The sequence below is a fragment of the Oppia nitens genome, unplaced genomic scaffold, assembly GCF_028296485.1.
Source record: "Oppia nitens isolate AA-2021 unplaced genomic scaffold, nextdenovo-longstitch-racon4-pilon3 scaffold12_pilon_pilon_pilon, whole genome shotgun sequence".
Lineage (NCBI taxonomy): Eukaryota > Metazoa > Arthropoda > Arachnida > Sarcoptiformes > Oppiidae > Oppia > Oppia nitens.
The window spans coordinates 1,097,673-1,125,369 of NW_026533191.1; the positions used below are offsets into that span (position 1 = coordinate 1,097,673).

At 22.5% G+C, this 27,697-nt stretch overlaps 1 protein-coding gene across 1 annotated transcript; it reads right to left on the reverse strand.

The window, feature by feature from the left end:
- Positions 1 to 16,684: 16,684 nt before the first annotated feature.
- On the reverse strand, positions 16,685 to 18,251 carry LOC128956763 (eukaryotic translation initiation factor 2-alpha kinase 1-like). The gene is made up of 2 exons (XM_054302481.1): positions 18,107 to 18,251; positions 16,685 to 17,250 (listed from the first exon to the last, which is right to left on the reverse strand). The coding sequence occupies exons 1-2, from the start codon at positions 18,249 to 18,251 to the stop codon at positions 16,685 to 16,687; spliced, it is 711 nt and encodes a 236-aa protein (XP_054158456.1).
- Positions 18,252 to 27,697: the final 9,446 nt, after the last annotated feature.

Sequence of the window (27,697 nt, forward strand, 5' to 3'; positions counted from 1 at the left end):
TAATTAATCAATATATATATATAATAATAATAATAATAATAATAATAATAATAATAATAATAATAATAATAATAATAATAAATATACTGTAGCAACACACGCCCACCCCTCCCAAGCAAACAAATGTACCATATATATAAATATGTTAATGTGTCAAATATGATACATATGTTTGCCGGGGAAAGGTAGTATGCCAAAACCTATACCAAAAACATGGACAACATTTAATTGTATGTATTTTTTAATAAAAATCTATTGCCATATCTCCTACCTAATAATAATAATAATAATAATAATTTACTCAATGTTACAGCAGTTTAAATTAAATACAGGTTTGTCTATTTAATATACCGCTATTCAATATTTGGCCATAACTTAACAACAAAAATACAATTAATTAGCAATTAATTAGAGGTAATAAAACAACAAACAACTTATATATATATAAAGTTGCTTGAAAATATATTATAAATTATTAAACAAAAAACTTTTAAATAATTGCAGTCGTAATTTTGATATTATAAAAACTGTAACTTTTATTGAAATAATATAAATTATAAAGTATTACAATAATCAATGAAAATAAGTTTAAACAAAGTATAGTAATATGTGTGTGTTTGTGGAGTGACTGTCCTAATGGTCAGTCAGTGTCCTATTTTTATACACATGTTTGGGTAAGTGGCCGCACCAGCGGCTACTTTGACATACTTTTATGTTAAGATTATAACCCTTTTAAACAAATCATAAAATCATATTTGGACTAAAATAATCATAAATTCAAAGTTATATTTATAAAATCAAATATTAGTTTAATTAACAATGTATACCAAAAATATGTACTGTATATGTATTTATGATAATATAAATTGTATACTAAGAAAATTCAAGTTTGTATTTGATATATTGAAATTAACATAAAAATAGGTATTATTTTAAGTTATATTTAAGACAATAAAATCAATTAGAAATGTTAAAATAAAATGTATAATAAAACTAAAAATAAATGACAATATTTCGGGTATACTTTATATCCCCTGTCTTTAAGACATGCCTACAGGTTAAGCATATCTTAACTTTGATATGTGAATATGTCATCTGTTTTGCCCTTTTTATCGCATTCCACTCTATAACTAATTTTTGATAATTTTTCAATTACTTTAAACGGGCCGACCATTAGCGGCTCTAACTTTCTACGAGTAATTTTATTTTTATTTTCAATATATACTGAATCGCCTATATTTAGTTCAATAGGTTTATGCTTAATATCATAATATTTTTTGTTAATATTATGGTTTTTGATACTATTATCAAATGCTATTTTTCTCGCTTTTTCAATGTTCATATCTAACGGCAATTGAAAAGTTTCAAATGGTTTAATACCAAACAATAAATAATTAGGAGTGAAATGCGTTACACTGTGTGGGCTATTGTTATATTCAATTGTAATATCATGTAATAGATTAGGCCAACAAATATTTTTGTTACAATCATTTAATTTACACCGTAATCTGTTAGTTAGTGTTTGTATTACGCGTTCGCACATACCGTTACTTTGAGAACAATTAACACTTATAAAAATTAATTTGATTTCATTTTTATTACAATAGTTTTTAAATTCATTTGATTTGATACCTGTGTAACGATCAGCTAAAATAAGTTTTGGTTTTTGTGTTTGTTTTATACAATTAATTAAATTAATAAAATCTTTTGATTGTTGTGTTTTTGATGCTAATGTCCAAACATATCTAGTAAAATGGTCAATAGCAACATGTACAAATTGTTTTTTTGAGTTATAGCCAGATAGGCCACCTGTCGTATCAATAGATATGATTTCAAAAGGCTCTTTGGCTGGACCTAAGTGAGACAACTGTCCATATTTGGGTTCGCGCGACACTTTATTTGCGATACAAATTTGACAACCCTTTAGATAATTATTGATTTTGTTATGCATATCATTGAAATAATAGGCGCCTGAGATTAAGTATAACATTTTACGATAGCCAATATGACCAAATTGTTTGTGCATTCTATCAATAAGTTTGTCAACTAATATATCTGATATAAATATACGATTAATATCTAATTTTTTATTAATAATTAAATTATTTTTTAATACAGTATTTTTAGGCAAATTGTTGTGATATTGTTTTTGATTATCTATGATATCAGTCATTTCAAGTAAATTAACGCATTTAATATGTGGTACAGTTTCCGATGCCTCTAATACTGGGTGTCTACTCAATGCATCGGCTTCTCTATTATCGATACCTCTGATATATTTTACATCTAAATCGTATTGACTTAATCTTAGAGACCAATTAAATAAACGGGAATTTGGTTTTTTAATTGACTTAAGCCATCTCAATGAGTTGTGATCACTATATATCAGTATTTGTTTACCATAAACATAATGATGCCAATAATCAATTGCTGATATTATAGACAAGCACTCTAATTCTGTTATATCATAATTTTGCTGATATTTTAATAGTTTTTTAGAGTAATAGGCAATAGGGTATAGTTTGCCATCAGATTGTATTTGTTTAAATACAGCTCCTATACCTACTTTGGATGCATCACAAAATATTATACATTTTTTGTTTGAGTCATATATACGTAAAATGGGATAACTAGTTAAATATTGTTTTGTTTTTTCAAAAGCATTTTGACATTCAATAGACCATTCAAACTTTTTATCTTTACCTAATAGGTTATACAATGGTGCTAATAGAGCATAAGCATTGGGAATAAAACCGTAATAAAAATTTACTTTACCTAAAAATTGTTGTATATGTTTTACTTTTGTTGGTTCAGGAAATTCACGTATAGATACTATATTATCATTGATAGGTGTATATGAGTTTTTAGATATATAATGACCTAAGTATTTAACTGATTTTTGTGCAAAACTACATTTACTTAGTTTAAGTTTAACATTTTCAGCTAATAATGCTTTTAAAACATTTTCAATATGTATAATATGATTATCAAATGTTTTTGAATGAATCAAAATATCATCCAGATAATTTTTTGCATACTTAATTAAATTATGTTTTTTAAGTATTGTATGTATAATACGTTGAAATATCATAGGACTGTTTTTGAAACCAAATGGCATACATAGCCACTCATATTGACCACTAGTGCTAACAAATGCTGTCTTTTTTATATCATTGTTGTGGACTTTTATGTGCCAAAAGCCACTTGTGATATCTAGAGTAGTAAAATAGTCACAATCATAGAGTGAATCTACAATATCTTTAAACAATGGGAACGGGTAGTTTTGAGATACAGTTACTGTATTTAATTTCCTGTAGTCTATACATAATCTACTTTTAGTACCCTCGTCCTTTTTATTAGCTAATGTAATAGGAAATGAATAAGAGCTATAACTTTTTTGAATTAATTTATGTTTCAATAATTCATTGATTTGTGTATCAATGGTTTGTTGATCTATTTGAGAGCATCGGTAGGGTCTGAGATTAATTGGTATATTATTAATTAATTCAATTGTGCACATTTCAGTATTAATCTGACCTACATCATATTTATGTTTAGAAAATATATTAACATATTTAGATAATAAGTAATGTATTGTATTTGCTTGCTTAGCGCTAAAATTGTTGCAATCAATTTTAATTGTATTGTTAAACTCAGCAATGTTGAGTCTGAGCTTATCATTACTTATTAAATTATTTTGTGTATAATTAGTCAATATTTCCTCATTAATTGTATTGTCTTTATGTTTAAGACATTGAAAAACTCTCAATTCATTTGTTAAATTTAATGCAAATAATGTGATTAAATTAAGTCCTATCAATAGATCATAATTGCTATTTTCAATTACATATAAATCACAATTTTGTGATATTTGCCCAATAAGTATTGGTACACATTTTACGAGACCTAAACAATAATTATTAGCATTTATTGTTTTAAAACTATTTGTTATAGTAAATTTATAAATTTTTAATTGTAATTCATTAGCTAAATTACTACTAATAATTGAGACATTTGACCCTGGATCATAAATAGCATTTAAAATTTTGTTATTAACTATAGTTAACATAGAGATCAGGGGTTTATGTCTAGGCCTCTGTATTAGTTTAAACTAACTGTCGGTTCCTCATCAGTAGACTGATTGTCTATCAAATTGATTTGTTTGGGAACCGTATCACTCTTAGGTTTGGTCCGAGTCGGGCAATCCTGAGGCCAATGAAATTTATTTGTTTGGCCAACATTTTCACACATACGGCAAGCATATCTAGGCTTAGGTTTGAACTTATTATTGTTTGAGTTTTGGTCAGTCTTAGGCTTAAAATACTTTGATTTGTTATTGAATTTATCATTAGATTTGTTGTTAAACTTATTGATAGTGCGTAACAAATTAGTCTCAGCTGTTTTGGCAATATTATAAAATTCAGACATTGATTTTGGTTTTACAGCAATGAATGCTTCAGACATTTTTGGATGCAAATTATGAATCATAAGTGGTATCATTTGATCCACCGTTAGCTTAGCTATAGTGCCATATCTGCGCTTTTCTTCAAAATAACTTTTTAAACCTTTTTTCAAATCATATCTTAGATTTACAAATTCAATTATAGGCTCAACAGTATCGACACCGAAACGATTGATTAGTTTAGTTTTGAGAGTATCGAAACTATCGGTGCCTTCATATGACTCTATATACCAGTTCAACGAGTCTTCTTCTAAGTAGTTCCCTATCATAACTGATTTGTGTTCGTCATTCCACTTATAAAACTTAGCTAACATTTCAAATCGTTTCAACCAATTTTCAATTGAAACCTTGTCCTCACATCCCTTAAAAACTTGTAGTTTTGGCTTACTTTTCGATGAGAAGGTGGGCATTTGGTCCTCTCCTTCCGAATCGGTCGACTCTAACTGATGGATGTGTTGTGCGGTCTGTTTGGTTGTTATCGGCGTTGGGATTGTTGGTTGTGTTGAGTACTGGCCGTTCAACTCTGTTGTATCGCTGTCCGGACCGTTGTTGTGCTGGATATCGGCGTTTTGATCGTTTGGTTGGTTGAGTATGTTTGGTGTGTTGGATGTCTGTGTCTGGCGGCGACTGTTTCGTGTTATCGGCATATTTGGTGATTTGTTGTTCAACTAATGCCTGTCCTCCTTCAAAGGCTGCTGTTGTTACAATTGATGAAACGGCGTGTTTTTTGAGGTAAGATACGAGTGCTTTAAGTATACCACCAGAAGCTGATGAGACAAATATGACAATCAATATGATAGTCAATGTTTGCACGATTTTAAAAAAGTTCATTGGATAGTTGAGTCACAAATTATATAATTATTAGGCAGATTAACTATCCTGCCGACTTATAAAGTTGCTTGAAAATATATTATAAATTATTAAACAAAAAACTTTTAAATAATTGCAGTCGTAATTTTGATATTATAAAAACTGTAACTTTTATTGAAATAATATAAATTATAAAGTATTACAATAATCAATGAAAATAAGTTTAAACAAAGTATAGTAATATGTGTGTGTTTGTGGAGTGACTGTCCTAATGGTCAGTCAGTGTCCTATTTTTATACACATGTTTGGGTAAGTGGCCGCACCAGCGGCTACTTTGACATACTTTTATGTTAAGATTATAACCCTTTTAAACAAATCATAAAATCATATTTGGACTAAAATAATCATAAATTCAAAGTTATATTTATAAAATCAAATATTAGTTTAATTAACAATGTATACCAAAAATATGTACTGTATATGTATTTATGATAATATAAATTGTATACTAAGAAAATTCAAGTTTGTATTTGATATATTGAAATTAACATAAAAATAGGTATTATTTTAAGTTATATTTAAGACAATAAAATCAATTAGAAATGTTAAAATAAAATGTATAATAAAACTAAAAATAAATGACAATATTTCGGGTATACTTTATATATATAATATTTCTAAATAAAATTAATTAATTTTTTTAAACTAATAATTATAAGTCTATTAAAAATTAAAAAAAAAAATTTGCTTTTGCTAACCAAAACAAAAAACAAAATAGTTTTGAAATTTGTGATCAAAAAAAAAATAAATAAATATAAAATACTAAATATTATATTGAATATATATATATACTGAAATAGATACGTAAATATATATATATATATATATATAAATACTTATTATTATTTTTATAGTTTAATTACCGAAAATTTGTATATATATATAATCCATTGCCAGGTATTATACTATTGGTTTATTGCTGTAAAGATTATCTAAACAAAAAAGTAGACAATTGACCTAGTACCAAAATAGACCAATAGTTATTAAAAAATCAATTTTTAGTATATATATATAATTTAAAAAAAACAAACAAATTTTTTTAGTTAACTAATATAGAAAAAAATAATTACCAAAAAAACTGTCCGATATTATCGCTTAACAATATTTGTAAAAAACCAAAACCAATATCTGTTAACCAAAAAAAATTAAAAATTAAAAGTATTTAACAATAAAATAAAACATATATTATTTTTTATCATGGTCATTTAGATTTTTTTTTGTATATATATATAGATATTTATACCAGAGTAAGTTTTTTCTAGAAATTTTTATTAATTTCAGTTTTATAGCCCACTCCCCCCGGCAAACATGTGTACCAAAAAAATTTTTAAAAATAAAAAAACTAAATTATAATACATTATTTTACACTTTATTTTTTTCTGCATAATAAAACTATTTTAAATACAAGATAATAAATTTATTAATTATAATTTTAAAACAAAATTAATGTTTGATTTTTGATAGTAGTTTAATATAAAATATTTTATTTTATATATATATATATTTATATATATATACAGTATATACTTAACGATTAATACAATTTTTAATTTAATTTTAAAATTAATGTTATTAATATAATACACGTAGTCAAACTAATATTATGCTTAATAATAATAATAATAATAAAATTGTTAATTGTAAATATTAAAAAATATATTGAAATTATCATTGTTATTTTAATAAACAATAAAAAAATTAAATTATGTCTATTGTTTAATACAATATAAAAATAATAATGATTATTATTTTTTTCAATATTTAATTTAATTATTTTTAACTAATAATTAAATGCTAGTAAATAAATTATTTTATTTTATATTAATATATAAGGTTTTTTTATTCAAAATTATTTATTTTTATTAATATTAAAATAATTATCTGAATTAAAAACAATAACTAATAAAATAAATTAATAATTATAGAAAGTTATTATTTACTAATTATACTTATATATTTATTACATAATTAAATATTATTTTTAATTACAATTTTTTTAAAAAAAAATATTTTACATCAATATATTAATAAAATTATTTTAATTACTATAACATATAACATAGCAATATTAAATATCATTTATAACAGGGTGATTTTAATTTTAACTTTTATTTAATATTTAAATAATAATATGTTGTCTGAAAAAAAATTATTTTACTATAAGTTTCTAATAATTGCTAACAAAAAAATATTATTTTATTTAATGCTGACTATAATGTTTGAATTCAAGGTTATTATATATTGAAAAATTAAACCTTGAACACATTTATAATCTGTTAATAAACATTATAATAAACACATATAAAACATAACTCTAGCCTAACATACAAATTGTATGACTTTTTTTATACCAAAAAAAATAATTTTAATTTAAAAACAAATTCAATATATATATCTAAAAATTAACATAATAGTTAAATATCAAACAAATAATTAACATTAATATAAATTATTAAATTATTAATTAGTAGTCAACTATACAACTAAAGTATTATAATTTATAATATTATAGTTGTATAGTTGACTACTAATATATATATAATTTTATATATTATATTCTTATATAAAGTTTTTTTTAGAAAACTAAATAAAATTAATAATTAAAATTAATAACAAAATTAATTAAAAAAATAATAATAATTATATATCTGTTTGTTTACTAACATTGAAATTAACATAAAGTCTATACTTTAAATATCAAACAAATAATTAACATTAATATATGAATTATAATACTATAGTTGTATAGTTGACTAATATATATAAATAACTTTAAATATATTATACTTTTATATAAAAAGTTTTTTTTAGAAAACTAATTATAAAAATTAATAATAAATTTTTTGTTTAATTAGATTTCAAATATTTCCCGATAAAGAGGTGCCATATATTCAATGTAAGGCTCAAACACTTTGACCCCTTCCTGACGATGCAATTGACTTAAAATAAACATTTCATGTATTAAATTCATATATTTAGACATTTCTATCTGGGATTCAATAACCGATTGATATTTATGTTGAAGATATCGCTGTAATAGATATATATAAAGTTGTTGTTGTAATCTTTAAATAAAAAAAATATTAATTAAATAATTATATTTTAAAAAATAAATATTAATAATCATTTAATATCTGTTTGTTTACTAACTTAACTAAATTCCTGTGTTTAAGATCAGGTCGTTTTGGATTAAATAAAATAATTGCTGATATCTAACAAAATTTTTTAAAAAATAATTAGTAAAATAGTAAAATAATTTTTTTTAATAATAATAATAATAATATTTAATTTAATATAACATTAATAATAATTACTATTAATAATTGTATTAATAATAGTATTAATAATTGTATTAATAATAGTATTAATAATAGTATTAATAATAGTATTAATAAATAGTATTAATAAATAGTATTAATAAATAGTATTAATAATTGTATTAATAATTGTATTAATAATAGTATTAATAAATAGTATTAATAAATAGTATTAATAAATAGTATTAATAATAGTATTAATAATTGTATTAATAATTGTATTAATAATTGTATTAATAATAATAGTATTAATAATAATAGTATTAATAATAATAGTATTAATAATAGTATTAATAATAATATTAATAATAATATAATAAAAATAAAAATCCATACCAAATCATAGATAATTTTATCATTTTTCAATTCAGGCACAATTTTAAATAGATAATTATCATAAACTAGTTTAAAATCAATTTGACAAATATAATCCAATAGATCCAGGTGAATTTCTAAATGATTATCATTATCATAGTGATAGCAAACTGTTTTTGATTGACTATTATAGACAGTCATAAATCTGATTAAAAATATTTCAAATAATGCCCACTTAGTTAGTGCCAACTGATCTGATTCACAAAATTGTTGAAATGATTTCAATTGTTTTGAAAATTTCATAACTGATAACATATTAGTAGCCATCGATGGCGTACCGATTGACATCAACTGTTGTTTTGTTGTAATTTTGATTTTATTTTTTTTTTTGGTTAAACCGATAGTAAAACCAAAATCAAAATTATTTGATGCATCAAACAATTCAATCAAACGATTGGTTTCTAATTGATTGAAACCATTGTAATCGATAAGTGTTTGACTAATTAGGGGAACTATATGTTCATAATTGTCGACTGATTTTATTTTAATTGATTTTTTTGTATTATTTATTACTAACTGATCATTAGTTTCTGTATCAGTTAGTAGTAAATTGGTATAAATTTTGCCAATTTTTATATTATTATTAGTATTATTATTTGATAGTATAATATCATCGATGTTATCAATTTTTACAAAATTTTTATCAATTTTTTGTTTATTATTATCTAAAATCAATTGTTTTCTTTCAATTATCTCTTGTCGAGTCTGGACTAACTCCTGGTTATAATCAAAAAAAAATTTATTAAAATTTATAACAAAAATAATAATAATTAAAATTAGTTATAAAAAAAACAAAATACTTTTTTCATTCCCGTAGCAAAACATTTGCTTAAACGACAATATTTACAATTAGTTTGTCGTGTCTTATAACTGATCAAACAGTTTGACATTGATTTGCATTCAAATCTCTAAAAATTTTTTTTATTAAATAAAAATTTTTTAAATAAATTTATAAAAGTCTAATTAGTTAAACACATAAATTATTAATAAAAAAAATAATTTAATATTTAATTTAAATATTTTTCAATTCAATACCCGATTATTAATTATCGTACGCCTGAAGAATGCCCGACACGAGTCACAAGAGATTGCATTGAAATTAAAGCCTAAAAAATAAATAATTATTAAAATATATTAATGTTTTTTTTTAATATACAAACCTCGAGATCGATCCCCACATATATCACAAATTTTGTCAAATTTTCGGCCACCGATTTTATTCATTATTTTTTTTAGATATATTAATAAATAATAATAACTAAATATACTGTATATTTATATTAGCAAAATATTAATAACAAAAATAAAAAGTAGTTTTTAATTTAATAAACATTTTTTAATGTATATAAATATATTGATAAAAAAATAAAGTGCAGTAATATATATTCAATGTAATCATCTATTTGACAATCAATTGGCTTATTATCAGAAAAAAATAAATATATAATTATAATGTTGTGTTGAAATTATTTATTATTTAATATTATTATTACTTTATGTTTTTTTAATAGTTGTTTGACTAGTTTTGAAAATATAAATTAAATTAAAACATATAATTATTTTTTAGAAAATATTATGCACTTTAAAAAAAACTATTATTGTATTTATTAATAAATATATTCAATTTATATTAATTATTATAAATTGCAAATAAATTATTGTATAGTATTTATATATATTATACAGCAGTGACACCCAATAGACAAAAATGATAATTATTTTTAACCATTTTTTTGTATAAATATTTAAATTAGAAATAACATTAAACATTACAATTAAATATTATAAGTATAGTTAAGTTACTATTAGTTAAAAATTAAATTTATATTTAAAAAAAACAGTAATTTTATGCTTAATTGTAGATAATTTGAAATAATTTTCATAAAAATTAGTATAAATATAAATAAAAATAATAATTATTTAATTATAGCATTTAATTATTTTTATTAATTAAGTAAAAGGTTTTTTTTAAAAAAAATATACGTTTTATTTAATAAATCTAATCAAACATAGATTTATAATTTTTTTTAAATTATTTATATTTATATATATATATTTAAATATATTTAATATATATGTAATTAGTTGACTACTAGTTAGGACAGATATGCCGATCCACATACCAATAGTACCACCGATTTCATAGACCAGATCATTGATATATCCATAGCTAACTGTTCAGTGATTTGTGGCATCAATGAGTTTACGGGTATTATATTAATTGCCGTATAGTTGAGACCACCCGACTTACCCCCCAATTGTTGTTGAATAACAAAAAATCAGTCATTATTTTGAAACAGCGACCACTTATTTGCCGAAAACATTTTGTTTGAATAGATTTATAACTAATTGATTTGTTAGTAGTTTTTTTTCTGGCAATTATTAGTTAACGAAAAGTTTTTATTATTTTTTTTGCGGATAAATCTATTAATTGATATTCAATTGGTAAGCAATCAAATAATTTTAAATACATTTTTTTTTTTGATACATTTTAAAACTAGTGCTAACTTTTTGTTGCCATATATTAAACGATTGAATACATTATTATCTAAATCTAGACATTGATTAGTGGGTCGTCTCAAACAATTTTATAGTTTTAGTTGTATAGACAATGTTTGTTATGCTATTAGTATTGATAGTATTTATTGAATATTTTTCACCCGTATCATCAAACCGGGTGTTAAATATTATTTTTTATTTAATATTATTATAATTATTATCATCTATTCTAGAGCTACTCCTCTGGTATTTTAATTAAAATATTTTTCAAACTAGTATTCAATAGTTTTAGTATCAAATCAGTATTATTATCTAAATTATTATAGAAAAATCTATTTTTTCAAAACCATTCAAAATTACAATTTGGTTTTTATATAATAATTTAGTTTAGCAAATAAATAAAAATATTCTTAATTCAAAAAAAAAAATTATAAAATTATACATTTAATGTTAATATGAATTTTAATATTAATATACAATTATTATAACATTTAAATATTAACTAATAATTTTAATTTAAATACATTTATATTCTTGATTTTAAATTATATTATTTTTTAATTACTTATTTTATTTTAAATACACATTTAGTAATAACTTTTAAATAATATCTGAAATACTACTAAATAAACAATAGTAGTAGTAGTAGTAGTAGTAGTAGTAGTAGTAGTAGTAGTAGTAGTAGTAGTAGTAGTAGTAGTAGTAGTAGTAGTAGTAGATATAAATTAATTATTATATGTCAAGTTTTTTTTAGTTATATAATTATATTATGAATCATTAAAAAAAACTAATATTAATTACTTAATATACTGTACAGTAGTTAACGTAAGATAACAATTATGAAATATATTTCAAAAAAAAAATAATAATATAATAATACAGTTTATTATTATTATTTAAATGTAATAAAACTATATTTTTTATTTAATGACAATTAATTTATAATAATATTATACATTATTTAGTTTTATTTTAAATATTATTAATAGATTTTATTATTATTTTTACACAACAAACAAAATTACACAAATAATATTTATAATTATTAAAATAATTGAAAATATTTTTTAAACAATAAATCTATTAAAATATCTAAATAAATATAATCTTAAAAATTTAGATTAAAATATATTAATTGTATATTTTTATACACAAAAAATAATTATTTTTAAAGTAAATTAAATATTATTATTATCAGTAATCAGTTAGTGTATTGATTAATAATTTTTTATACTCTATTAAATAGTTGCTAAAAAAAAGTCAAATAGTTATTGAAATAGTTATTTATTTTTTATTATAAATATTTGCAACTGATATATAATTCACAATGTTTTAAGCATATTTACAAAAAATGATTTATATAAATAAACTAATTATTTCTATTGTTAAAAAACTGTTATATGAGTTGATAACAGTTTACACATTTTATAAAGTTTTATATATATAACTTTTATGTTTTTACATTACATATTTGTTCAATATTTTACAATTTAATATTTATATATTTTTTTAAAAAAATAATTAAAATAGTTATTTATAAGTTTTTATAGTTTGCTAACCCAACAAATAGTTATATTTATAATAAAATTTCGGAAATCAAGTCACTAGTAATCATAATATATATATTTATTAATATAAATTCTTAATAAATTCTTATATTGTTTTTAATTTTGGGTAAAATCCAAAAAAAATTACAAGAAACAACCTATATTAAAAAAAATAAACAATTTACAATAAATTAAACATTATTATTATAAATAATAATAATAATAATAATTTTAATATTATACATACAGCTACTAGTTTTAGGTTTATTACCACAATTGCTGTCCACTTGATCTACTGTGTGATAGATATTAATATTTTTATTAAAATTTTATAATAATATTATTATTATTATTAAGATTACTATTGATTATTATTGTGTTTAATATATTACTATTTTTATTTTGTAAAAAAATATCTTATTTTCATAAAATATTTTTCTATAAAACAAACATTATTATTATAAAAAAAAATTACTATAAGTTACTTATTATATGATATGCTTAAAATTTTATATATATATATATATTGTATTATTATTTAAATAAATAATAATTTTGATACTATACTTACAGTTACTAGTTTTAGGTTTATTATCACAATTGCTGTCCACATGATCTACAGTGTCATAGATATTGTTATTTTGATTATTATTATTATTATTAAAATTATTATTATTATTATTATTATCATCATCATCATCATATATATCAATTGAATCGTAAACAATAATATTGTTGTCATCAACGTCAGCATTGCTATCATCGACTTTCACATTGTTGTTGTTGTTGTTGTCGACAATAGATTCGGAATTTAAATAATCGATTTTTTTATCAATCAATTTTATGTCATCGTATTCATCATCATCATTGTCTAATTTATCTATAGTATTATCATCCAAACACAATGGAAAAAAACTGGTATCATTATCAACATAGTCGATAATATCGCCAAAGTAGCTAGTTAAATTTAAAAATGGTGACCTATTACAATCAAAATTATTATCATCATCATCATTTTCATGATTATTATTTGAATTATCTAATTGTTCTTGGTCGGTTAAAATTGATTTATTATTATTATTTTGATTTAAATTGATATTGTTGATTTTACGTATCTTATTTGTCAATTGCAATTCAAATTTGCATAGTGCATGCAATTTCACTTTCATATTGTTAGTATAGCGTACATTATCAACATTATTGTTACTTGGTGATCTAAAAAATTCATCGAAATATCTATGGGAATCATCTAGCTGATTTCGATAATCTATGATGGTCAAATCATAGTTGATTGCTTTATTTAGAAATTGTTGACCAATTGAATTCAATTTGAAAATTGTTTGCCTATAGTTGCCAAATGTTATGTCTATTTGCTAAAAAATAATAAATTTTTATAATTAAAAATATGTTTTAAAAAAAATTTTTAGTTGAAAAATTTAACATGTTACATATTAATAGATATATAAAATTTAAAAAATAATAAATAAATACATACTGATAATATACTTGATGATCTTTTTGTATTGAATTCATGGAAATGTAATTTTAATTGATTCCACAATTGTAATTCAATGTTTGCATATTTCATATATTTTTGTAAAATTTTATAGCACTCTATAAAACAGGATTTTCTTTCAAGATAAAATTTTAAAAAATAAATAAAATAAAATTAGAATTACAACCATGATACAAAAAAATGTATAATTAATAGTAAAAATTAATTAATTAATAGTAATAATTAATTAATTAATAGTAAAAATTAATTAATTAATAGTAAAAATTAATTAATTAATAGTAAAAATTAATTAATTAATAGTAAAAATTAATTAATTAATAATAAAAATTAAGTAGCTAAAATATTAATTAATAAAAAATATTAAGTAACTAAAAAATTAATAAATTTAACCTTACCGTTTTTCAATAATCAATCTACAACTAGTCCATCTATTATTTATTAATTTAATTTGATTATCAACGCAATCAACATTGAACGGTACATAGGATTTTTGTTGAATTTTATCCAGAAAATTTTTAATAAAATTTCTAGACTTAATTAGATTAGTAATTTGTAGATTATTTTGATCGTAATAATCGTTAAACTGGGAAATTTCCTTTCGGATCATCGAAACTTCCCGCTCGCTATCCGACATATACATTGCCGCTACTAATTTATATTCTAATAATTCAACAAGATCAATTGCTGATTGAATATCTACAAGAAAATTATTGATACGTTGCCAATAGTTACCGTAACTTTTAATAACTGTTTTGATCATGTATTCTTTTTGATGAATCTCCTTGGTTAGATTTTGAAAGTCCATTGATAGTTTATCTGGTAGATAGCGTAAAAATATTTTATATTTATCGGTTTTCAATTGAAAACTGTCCATGGTCAGTGTCCAATAGTTATAATAGTTTTTCATTGAATCAATTGATTGGACCATGGTCATCGATGATGATCTATCATCATGGCATGATGATATATCGTTTATTTTAGTAATCACTTTATTTAGCCAGCTAACTAATTGATCAACTAATATATAAAATAGATTTAAATTATTTTTTTAAAAAAAACTAATAATTTTGAAAATTATGTTTGATTTATAGCAATTAATTTTTTAAATTATCAAGGTTAACAATACGTTGGATTTTTTTATTAAAAAAAAAACTACCATAATGTGCAATGTTGTAGATAATTTTTGTTAACTAATTAAGATTGTCATTGGTCATTTTTTTTTAATTAATTAATTAATTGTATTCAATTGGCCATATAATATACAGTCGACTGTTTAATTATCTGCCCAATCATACAATTAATTAATTAATTATTTTTAAAAAAATGACCAATAACAATCTAAAAAAAATTAGCTACAACATTGTCATTTTTTTGTTAAATCCAATTGTCGACCTTGATAATTTTTGAATTAATTAATTAAGCTTATTAAAATGCTCCTTGTATATATATATATATATATATATATGTATATATATATATATATTTACCATATTTCAATTTATAATATTGATAGTTGCATTGATAAAAATATTGGACAAACTGTCCCTGATAATTATATTGATACTGTGGGCCTAATTGTATGGATGAGCAAACAATTGGCAGTATATCTAGAAATTTTCCAGATGACCATGTTGATTTTTTATTATCTAGTATATTCTGGCACAATTGACGATTTGTATTGCATGGTGCCAATAGATTTTTAATTACATCAATAATATCTTTATAGATAATGTAGTCTTCAAAATTATTTTCTAAACTATAAAAATTAAAATTTTAATCAAGTAAATAAAAAATCATAAATATTATTAATTTTTTAAAAATCATGAATATTATTAATTTTTTAAAAATCATGAATATTTTAAATTAAAAAACTAAATCATGAATATTATAAATTTAAAAAAAAATAAATCATGAATATTATAAATTTTTTAAAAATAAATCATGAATATTATAAATTTTTAAAAAATAAATCATAAATATTTTAAATTTTTAAAAACTAAATCATAAATATTATAAATTAAAAAAAAATAAATCATGAATATTTTAAATTAAAAAAAACTAAATCTTAAATATTATAAATTAAAAAAATAAATAAATCTTACCTAGTATCATTAACATTATAATTGAACAGTTCCTCACTGGTAACACCAATGCTATACATATCGGCTGTAATAGTATATTTGGTCACATGATTGACTTCGGGTGCCATATATCGATCGGTGCCCACATGTCTGGTATGCGACTGTGACCGGTAGTGATGTTCAATAGCCAGACCAAAGTCGGCTATTTTGATAAATGTCGGCCTATCGGGCAAACAGCCCGAACCGCGGATCAGTATGTTTGTCGGCTTAATATCTCGATGTATGATCGGCGGCTGCCGACTGTGCAAATAGTTAATACCCGTCAGCAGTTCCCGAAACAATTGGACAGCCATATAGTAGCCCAGTGGTGGCCACATTTCCGCGGGTTGTCTACGGAAGTATTGGCGCATTTTGTCCACTCCGTCCTTCAGGGTAAACCAACATAACTCCATTTGTATGAATGTTACCCGACTATTATCCGGTAATATTTCCGACCATTCACAATGATATTTGACCAGGTACACATTGCTAACTTTATGCAGGACCTCTAGTTCACGGTTCAGATATTTAGGATCCTGGTTAGCTATTAGTTTTAATTTAAATTATATATAAAAATTATAATTTATATAAAAAATTAAGTTTATATAAAAATTAAGTTTATATAAAAATTAAGTTTATATAAAAATTAAGTTTATATAAAAATTAAGTTTATATAAAAATTAAGTTTATATATAAAAATTAAGTTTATATATAAAAATTAAGTTTATATAAAAATTAAGTTTATATAAAAATTATTAATTAATTTTTTTATTAAAAATTATATTATACTATAATATTACATGTACTCTATTTAAATGAGATCTAAACAAAATAAAATAGTTTATTATTATTAATTTATTATTTTTTTAGTAAACTTTTTTTTAGTAAGCATATTAAACATGTATGATATATAAATAAATAATTTTTTTTAAATTTCCACTTAAACTATGCTATCATTTAGTTATTATTTTTTAAATTTTATCAGTCGGTGTTAAATAAAGTATTAATAAAACTATATATATATATAAATTAACTATAAATTTAACCCAGTGTTTAGTATAATAAAATAATTGTTATCATTATTATTGCTAAAAAAATGTCTATCAAATGACTGACTGTCTCTTAATTTACTTTAAGTATGCGATAAAATATAATAATATTTATATAATACTGTATATATATATATATATATTTATAAACTGTATATTATTTAATAATTTATAAATTATATTGTTTTTTTAAACATAAATTTTATTTATTATAATAATATATTACATGTAATTTATATTGTTTATCTATTTAATTTTAATATAAACAAATTATATGCTTATAAAACTTATTATTAATATTTAAACAATTATTTATTAGAAATAATTAAAAAAAAGTAAATTTTTACTTACCAGCTAAATGTATGGCTTTAATAGCATAAAATTGTTTATCAGGCAAATATTTAGCTTTAACTACCTGTCCAAATGTACCGGTACCCAATATATCTACCGGCTCAAATTCATTGTTCAATTGATACCAATCTATAACTAAATCCATAAGTTATTTTTTTTCATCAACAAAAATTTCAACCTTGATAACTTTATTAATTAACTAATATTTTTTTTTATTAAAAAAAATAGTTTAGATAATTAATTATATAATTAATTAAGGTTTCAAATCTGAAATAAGAGTCAAAACAATTAAATAGTGAAATTAAATTAATAAATTTTTGTTTTTGAATACTTTATAGACTTTTTTATTTTTAGTTATCAATAAATACTAAATTTAGTGATAATTAATAAAAATAAATCACTTTACAAAAAAATACTTTTAATAAATATTGAGATATCACACTATACATCCTAAAACTATATATATATATATATATTAAATATATATATTTTTATTTCAAGTTTATAAGTATTTCAAGTATTAATTATATAAAGTACTGCATTTATTATATTTGTCAATACAATAGCAACACAATACTAATTAGTAATTATTTTTTATATGATATGTCTATTAAAATTTATATGATAGTAAATTATTATTATTATTATTTAAGTATACTTCAAAGTATGTAATAAATTATAATTTTAAAAATAAAATATTTACTGTTATTTTTTGAAAACACTTAACTTTGAACAATTGATTGTATAAATATATATACAGGTATAATTATACATAAAATATAATATCATATTAATATTAATTTATCTAAATCAATTAATATTTTTGCATGATATTATAACTAACACTTTTTTTAAAAAATAAATAATTTTAATTGTTTAGATTAAATAATTTAAATCAAAAGTATAATTATGATAATCTATTAATAATTATTTCTACAGTTATTTTAAGTTAATAATAATAATTATTATTATTTTATATATATTAATTAAAACATAACAATTTGTATATAAAATACATTAATATTGAATATTTGACATTCAATAGTGTTATCAGTTGTTAATATATATATACAGCAAACTTAATGGTTATGCAATTGTTTATCGATATTAACTAAAAACAATAATAATTAAATAATAATACAATATTTTTTATAGTTTTAAATAGATAATAATAAAATTATAGTATTTTTTAAATAATGTTTGTTTTATAGGAAAATATTTTAAGAAAATATTATTTTTACAAAAAATTAGTAATACAATAAACACAACAAAAATATTAATAATTCATTAAAAAAAATATATATTTACAATCTATATGTCTGATACAAACTGTCACTAAATTTAGTTTATTTTTAGTATTAGTTAATTAAAAAAAATAAATAAGTAATTATTTGCAAAATATTAAGTTTATATTTTTTTTATTGTATTATTTATAGTATATTGTAACTAAATAAATGATATAATTTCAATAAAACATTTATTAATTATTTATTCAATATTTTCATATAATGTAGTAGTAGTATTATTATTATTATTATTATTATTATTATTATTATTATTATTATTATTATTATTATTATTATTATTATTATTATTATTATTATTATTATTATTATCATAAAAACAATATATATATATATAAATTTATATACTAGTATAATAGCGTAGGTTATACTATAAATAATTAGTTTATTTTATTATTTTTATATTTAGTGTATATAATAATAGTAATAATAATAAATAAATAAATTTTTACCTAAATTACAGTTAAATAAGATTAATAATAACTAATTTACTTTATTATTATTATTTTTATTGTTTATAAACAGTATTATTATAATTGTTATTAATAATTATTAATTTACTATTAAAAAATATAAAAAAAAATATTATATACTATTTATTTAGTAAATATTTATTAAATTAAAGTAATTATTATAACATCAATTCTATGTAAAAAAAGTAAGTAAATAAATTGTGTTTTAAATATTTTTATTAATTTTTTATTAATTAATTTTAATTTAGTTAATAATCAATACTAACAATAATAATGATTACATTGAAACAACAAAAATTAATTATCACTATTATGTGGACAATATTTATCTATAAAATTATTTAGACATACCATTGAATCGTTTAATATAATGGCAACAAAAAAGTTAGCACTAGTTTTAAAATGTATTCATACAATGTATTTAAAATTATTTTGATTGCTTACCAATTGAATATCAATTAATAGATTTATCCGAAAAAATTAAATAAAAACTTTTCGTTAACTAATAACTATTGGAAAACTATTAACAATTCAATTAGTTATAAATCTATTCAAAACAAAAAATTTTTGCAACAAATAAGTGGTCGATGTTTCAAAATAATGACTGATTTTTTGTTATTCAACAACAATGGCGGGTAAGTCGGGTGGTCTCAACTATACGGCAATTAATATAATACCCGTAAACTCATTGATGCCACAAATCACTGAACAGTTAGCTATGGATATGAATGATCTGATCTATGAAATCGGTGGTACTATTGGTATGTGGATCGGCATATCTGTCTTAACTAGTAGTCAACTAATCGCATATATATTAAATATATTTAAATATATTATAAAAAAAAAAATTTAAATTGTTTTAAATGTACTAAAAATTATTTTTAATCAAATCTATAATATATCTGTATTTAAAAAAAACTATTTAATTAGTAAAAATAATTAAATGCTATAAAGAAATTATTATTTTTATTTTTATTTATACTAATTTTTATGAAAATTTCTTTATAGTATAGCATAAAATTATTGTTTATTTTTTTAATATAAATTTTTAACTAATAGTAATATTGATTATTATTTTTAAATACAATTGTAAAGTTTAATGTTATTTCTAATTTAAATAGCTTTATAAAAAAATGTTTAAAAAAAATTATCATTTTTGTATATTGGGTGTCACTGCTGTATATATATAAATACTATACAATAATTTATTTGTAATTTATAATAATTAATATAATTTGTATAAATTTATAATAAATACAATAATAGTTTTTTTAAGTGCTTAATATTTTCTTTAAATAATTATATGTTTTAAATTAATTTAAACTGTATTTGTATTTATAATTCTCATAATTTAAAAAACATTTTCTTTATATTTTCTTTATTTCAATATTATTGTTATTATTTTTTATAAATTTTTTAAATATTTATTAATAAAGTTATAAATATTTTAATTATTTACTAAATATATCTTTTTTAAAGAAACTTTATGAACGTTCTCATTTGAATATTTTATTTTTTGCGGTGGATAGGGGGGGGGGTTAGAAGTTAGGGATATGCTAAAGGTAATTTTTTAAATGACTACATGCAAACAATTACGAACATAGGGGAGAGCGGGGGTCTGTATTTTATCTAAAAAGTGCGAACGTAATATGTGAGCAGTCCCTTATATATATTAAAATTTATCATGATAAAATTTTTTATTTATTTTATTTTTTTTATAGATTACAAACTTATTCAACTAATAGTTTTTTATATGATAATTTGTATAAAATTTTGGCTAAAATGTTAGATCATAATACAATAGATAGGTATACATGTCAAATGGTACTGGCTAATAAAACTAAATGGCACCTAACTATCAGTGATATTAGACAACTAATTGCAAATAATATTGATATTAATAATCAAAAATATGATTATAATAATGAATTTATACAATTTTATCTAAAAGATAAATATCATTGTTATAATTTACAATACAGTATGTATTTAAATATATATATATATATTAATTAATTAATTAATTAATTTTCTTGAAATAATATTATTGTTTATAATAATAATTATTAATATTATAGTTTATAATAATAATTAATTTTCTAGCTTATAATAATAGTATTAATCTTATTTAACTGTAATTTAGGTAAAAATTTTTAAATTTATTATTGCTATTTTTTAATTACTTATTATTTAAGTTATACATTAAATATAAAAGCAATAAAATAACCTAATTATTTAGTATAACCTACGCTATTATACTAGTATATAAATTTATATGTATAAATATATATTAAAACATAATAATATATATTACATATATATTATAGTTTTGGTAGCTAAGATTATATAATTGGTTAGTTTAGATCAGCCCATGCATGACATACCACACCTCCCTCTCCAGCTATATAAGAGTCAACCGACCCTAACTCGGGGTCTGGATATTGTAGTCGTCTTTTATAATCGTATATGTTTTGTAATAGTTTTTTTGCTTTGTTTTTAACAGTTTTTAGTACTTTTGTACTGTACTTATTTTGTCTAAGTTTTATACTTTTGTATTAAGTATTTAATTTTGATACTCAACAATAAAGTAATATTATTTTATAATTAAAATTGTGTGTTAAATAACAATTCATACAACTATACTGGTGCTGGGGAAAGGGTGGCGCAAGAAACGCCAGTACCGACCGGATCGGCCAAATCGGCCAATCACTTGGGTGGGACAACTGGATGTGATTGAAGAGTGCTCTACATTTTGACGACCAGTTGTACGGCCGGTACAGCCTTCACAGCCGCTAACCCGAGTTCGGTGCAGCGCTCGTATACAGACATATATAGGCAAAATATATGTTATGTTGTATTTGGTGGAGTTCGCAGTGGTATCGATTTTATAAGTACTTTCGCACGAACTAACTATGGATTGGTATGTACTCTTAATTTTTATTTTATTGATTATTAAATTAATGCAATTGTGCTTAAATTAATGCGCTATGTTTATATGCTTAGTGTTGTTTATACTGTCTATTGCGCTAACAGTATTTAACTTTATATATGAATGTTACTATTATAAAAGACCAATACATATAGATATCCCAATAAATGCCTCAAATAATAGTGAATATTCAGTATAATTATAAAGATTAGTTTTATTACCAAAAAACGCATAATATTCCTCATTACTTTAAACCTTAACTTTAAATGTTACAGTTTTAATGGGTTTATTGCTGTCTAAATTGTTTAAAACTTCAAAAACTGAAACACTATTAAATAGAGAATATGTTTCACACATGTTATCAGTAAATCCCACCTACGGTAAAGTAGAGTTAGACATTAAAGAAATTAGATATAATAAACAGTTAGATTTATTTGTTAAAATTGAGTAAAAGACTTTTACCCAAAATTTAAAAAAGCAATAAAAAAAACAAATTAACGAAAAGATAATTACTTTATTAAATAAAAATAGCAATAAAAATGCCCCGAAAAACTAGAAAAGCTCGCTCTCGTAACACATCACAGTCACTCACTAGGAGTGAAACTAATCCCACAGTTAACACAGTAACACGAAATTCAAATAACACTATCACACAAACAGATGTTTTAACACCAGAAAACAGTCTTAATGTTAATAGTAGTGGTTTAACTGAACAAAATGAACCATTAAATCAAATTAATGGCCAAAATGCAAGCAATTATGTCAATCCCCTAATTGGCCAAAATGACCAAAACAGTCAAACTAGCCCACAAATTGAAAGCAATAAAAATAATTGCCAAAATAGTTCTATGGGAACAAATTTAAGTACTGTAAACAACAATTTAAATAATGTTACAAATATTACCAACAGTACAGAAAAGCCTAAACCCAAAAGTGAATTTAGATCAATAATTACTGTCGGATCAATTACACCCCAATCATTTGATGGTAGTAATGACATAGATGATTGGATCGGTCATTTTATTTATGTGAGTAAATGCAATAACTGGAATGATGAGATGAAAAAGCTTCGATTACCAGTTCACTTAAAATCCACTGCAGAAATGTGGTATAAAGAATTTGCAAAGCTAGACATTGATAGCAATTATGAGGGAACACTCACTTTAACTCAGATTTATGACGGCTTAAGAGAGGCGTTTAGACCAAAAAATTATAGATCTATCTATCAATCAAATCTCATTTGCAGACATCAAGGATTAAGTGAACCTGTAGCCAACTATCATTATGATGTCATTAGATTATGTAATAAAATCAATCCAAATATGGAAGAACAGGATAAGATAACTCATGTAATGAGAGGCTTAAAGTCAGGAATGTTAGAAAAGGTTTTAGTATTTGAACCCAAAACTTGCATTGATTTGTTAGGAAAACTCAGAAGTATCGAAGAGTCTGAAATACTTGCCTCACAGAGACCCACCTATAACTATTTGCTATTAAATGACCCGAAAAACAGTACTAAAACACCAATATCTGTACCAAATAACAATAGGGACATTAATCCAAGTGCAGATGTCAATCCAAATACTTTGACCAATTTTGCCAAATCGGCCAACGCGGCCAAGGCAGACTCAAAATCAGAGATAGCCCAATTGTGTGAATTAGTAAAAAGTTTTATGATAACACAAAATAATAATAACAATTATCGTAACAACAATTATAATAACAATAATTTCCGTAACAATGGTTATCGTAACGATAACAGTAACAGGTTTCAATATAGGCGTACTGTTGATGGGCGTCCCGTGTGTGACATTTGTCACAAACCTGGACATTTTGCTAAGACTTGTTATCATAATAAAAATATTAATACTGAGCCCAAAGCCTAATCAATGCTAAAGAAAATAACAGTTCGGGAAACGAGTGATGGCGGCGGTCATCACTAATGCCGTCGCCGATACCCACTGTTATATAATCAATATTAAAGATATGCATTTAACAATTGACGGCTATGTAAATAAAACCCCATATATTATGTTAATTGATACCGGATCCGCCCGATCTATTATTAGTAAAAATGAATTTAATAAATTCAAAAATTTAAGTTTAAATTTATGCTCTCATCCTATATTAAAACTAGCCAACGGTACTACAATGGTACCGGTTGGCAAAGCTAACTGTACAGTTTCAATTGATAAATATAATTATTTAATCGAATTTATAGTCTATGATAACCTACCATTTAATGTACTTTTAGGTTTAGATTTTTGTATCAAATCTGAACTTAATATTGATTTTAAGCAACTAAAAGCTAATTATCAAAGTTTAGTAAAACTTCCATTTTATAACCATAATTTTTATAATAATGTAAATAATGATTGTAAATTAAAGATAAAATCCAGTATTACTATACCTAAAAATAGTGGCCGATGGGTTGAAGTTAACACAATAAATAAATGTATTAATGATTTATATTTTGAACCAAGTGTTGAATTTCAAATCAAATTTAATGTATTAATTTTTGATTCGCTAATCAAATATGAGAATAATAAATTATTCGTATTTATTATCAACACCTTACCATCAAATGTATTTATAAGAGAAAATACTACTATAGGTACAGTTCAAAATATAGACAATGTTGAATTGCTTACGGCAACCCATGAAACCGAAACGGCCAAATTGGCCAAATCGACCGATGCGGTCAATGATACACAAAATAATGATTCATTTGAATTTAATATTAACGATAACTTAACTGTTGAACAATATGATAAAATTAAATGTTTTTTATTAAAATATAATAACATTTTCGCTAACTCAATCTCTGATATCACTAAAACCGATATAATCACACATAATATAAAATTAACAACTGATGATCCGATTCATCAGCCACCATATAGGGCCAGCCCGAAAGATCTCATTGTAATGAATGATCAAATTGACGAAATGTTAAAAGCGGGTATAATTAGAGAATCAAATAGCCCATATGCTAGCCCTGTTGTAATGGTTAAAAAATCAAATGGAAAGTTAAGGTTTTGTTGTGATTATCGTAATTTAAACAAAATAACCGAAAAAGATAGTTATCCTTTGCCGAGAATAAATGACTTGATGACAGCATTTACCGGTTCTAAGTTTTTCACAACCCTAGACTTCATATCAGGTTATTGGCAAGTGGCCGTCGAATCAAAAGATATCCCTAAAACTGCATTTATAACACCTAATGGATTGTATGAATGGGAAGTAATGCCATTTGGTTTGACCGGTGCACCTGCTACTTTCCAACGCATGGTTAATAAGCTAATAGCGGGTTTAAGATACAATACATGTGTCGCCTATTTAGACGATATAATAGTATATGCCCCAGACTTTGACATACATTTAGACCGATTGGCCCAATTGTTCGATAGGATCGAATTGGCCAACTTAAAACTACAAAAACAAAAATGTCATTTTGCTAAAAATGAAATAAAATTTTTAGGTTGGATCGTAGGATCCGACGGTATCAAACCTGACGATAAAAAAGTATTAGCCATTACTAATTTTAGATCACCTAAAAATGTTAAAGAAATTAAGAGATTTCTAGGTATGTGCGGTTATTATAGAGATTCAATGAATGAGTTTAGCAAATTAGCTTCACCGTTATTGAGACTATTAAGAAAACATGTACAGTGGCAATGGACTATATTAGAGGAAAATGCAGTAAACAATTTAAAAAAATGTTTGTCCAGTGCTCCTGTACTCGTACATTATGACCAAAATTTAGATGTTAGACTTCATACAGATGCCAGTTTAGAGGGATTAGGTTATGTTTTATTACATATAATTGAAGGCAAAGAACACCCAATTAAATATGGTAGTCGTTCACTAAATAACTGTGAAATAAATTATGCAACAACCGAATTAGAAGCGCTCGCAGTATTTTTTGCAGTTAAGCAAAACCGTCACTATTTGTTAGGAAAATATTTCGAAATAGTTACCGATCACCACTCCCTGTGCTGGATGTTCCGATCTAAAAGTCCGACACGACGGATAGCCCGATGGGTACTTGAATTAGCTGAATATGATTTCAAAATTGTCTATAAATCAGGTGCTTATCATTTAGATGCCGATGCACTCTCGCGATCGCCTCTAAAATTAACTAACATTGAAATCGGTCAAATTGGTCAAAATGACCAAACTGGACCAAATTTTGATGAAATGTTGTTGAACGTAAATGACATCAATTTAGTTGAATTGCAACAACAGGATGAATGGTGTAAGAATGTGATTAAAAAGTTTGAAAATATTACAAACAAACCCCAGTATATATCTGGAGGAAAAAGTTTCGAATTAATAGACGGTATTTTATATCGAAAAATTGATAATGGTTTTGGTCCTATTTATCAATTATTAGTACCGAAAGTATTACGTAAAGACATACTATATACTAACCACAACGATCCGGTTAGCGGACACTTAGGAATTATTAGATGCTATGCAAAAATGAGGGAAAAATACTACTGGAAAAAAATGTTTCGGTCAATTAGTCAGTACATCAATCAATGTATAGATTGTCAAACAAAAAAGAAACCACAGCGGAAACCTATAGGTTTTGGTCAGATAATGGACACACCTGTCATACCTTTCTCGACAATTGGTTGTGATCTTCTCGGTCCATTCCCTCTGTCTTACAATAATAAAAGACATATAGTCGTTTGTACTGATCATTGCACGCGTTATGTCATCACTGGTGCACTTGAGGACAGTAAAGCTGAAACAGTTGCTAATTTTATTATACATAATGTAGTACTTATATATGGAGCGCCTGCTGTAATATTGTCTGATCAGGGAAAATGTTTCACATCAACACTAATGCAAAAATTGTTTGATTCATTTGATACAA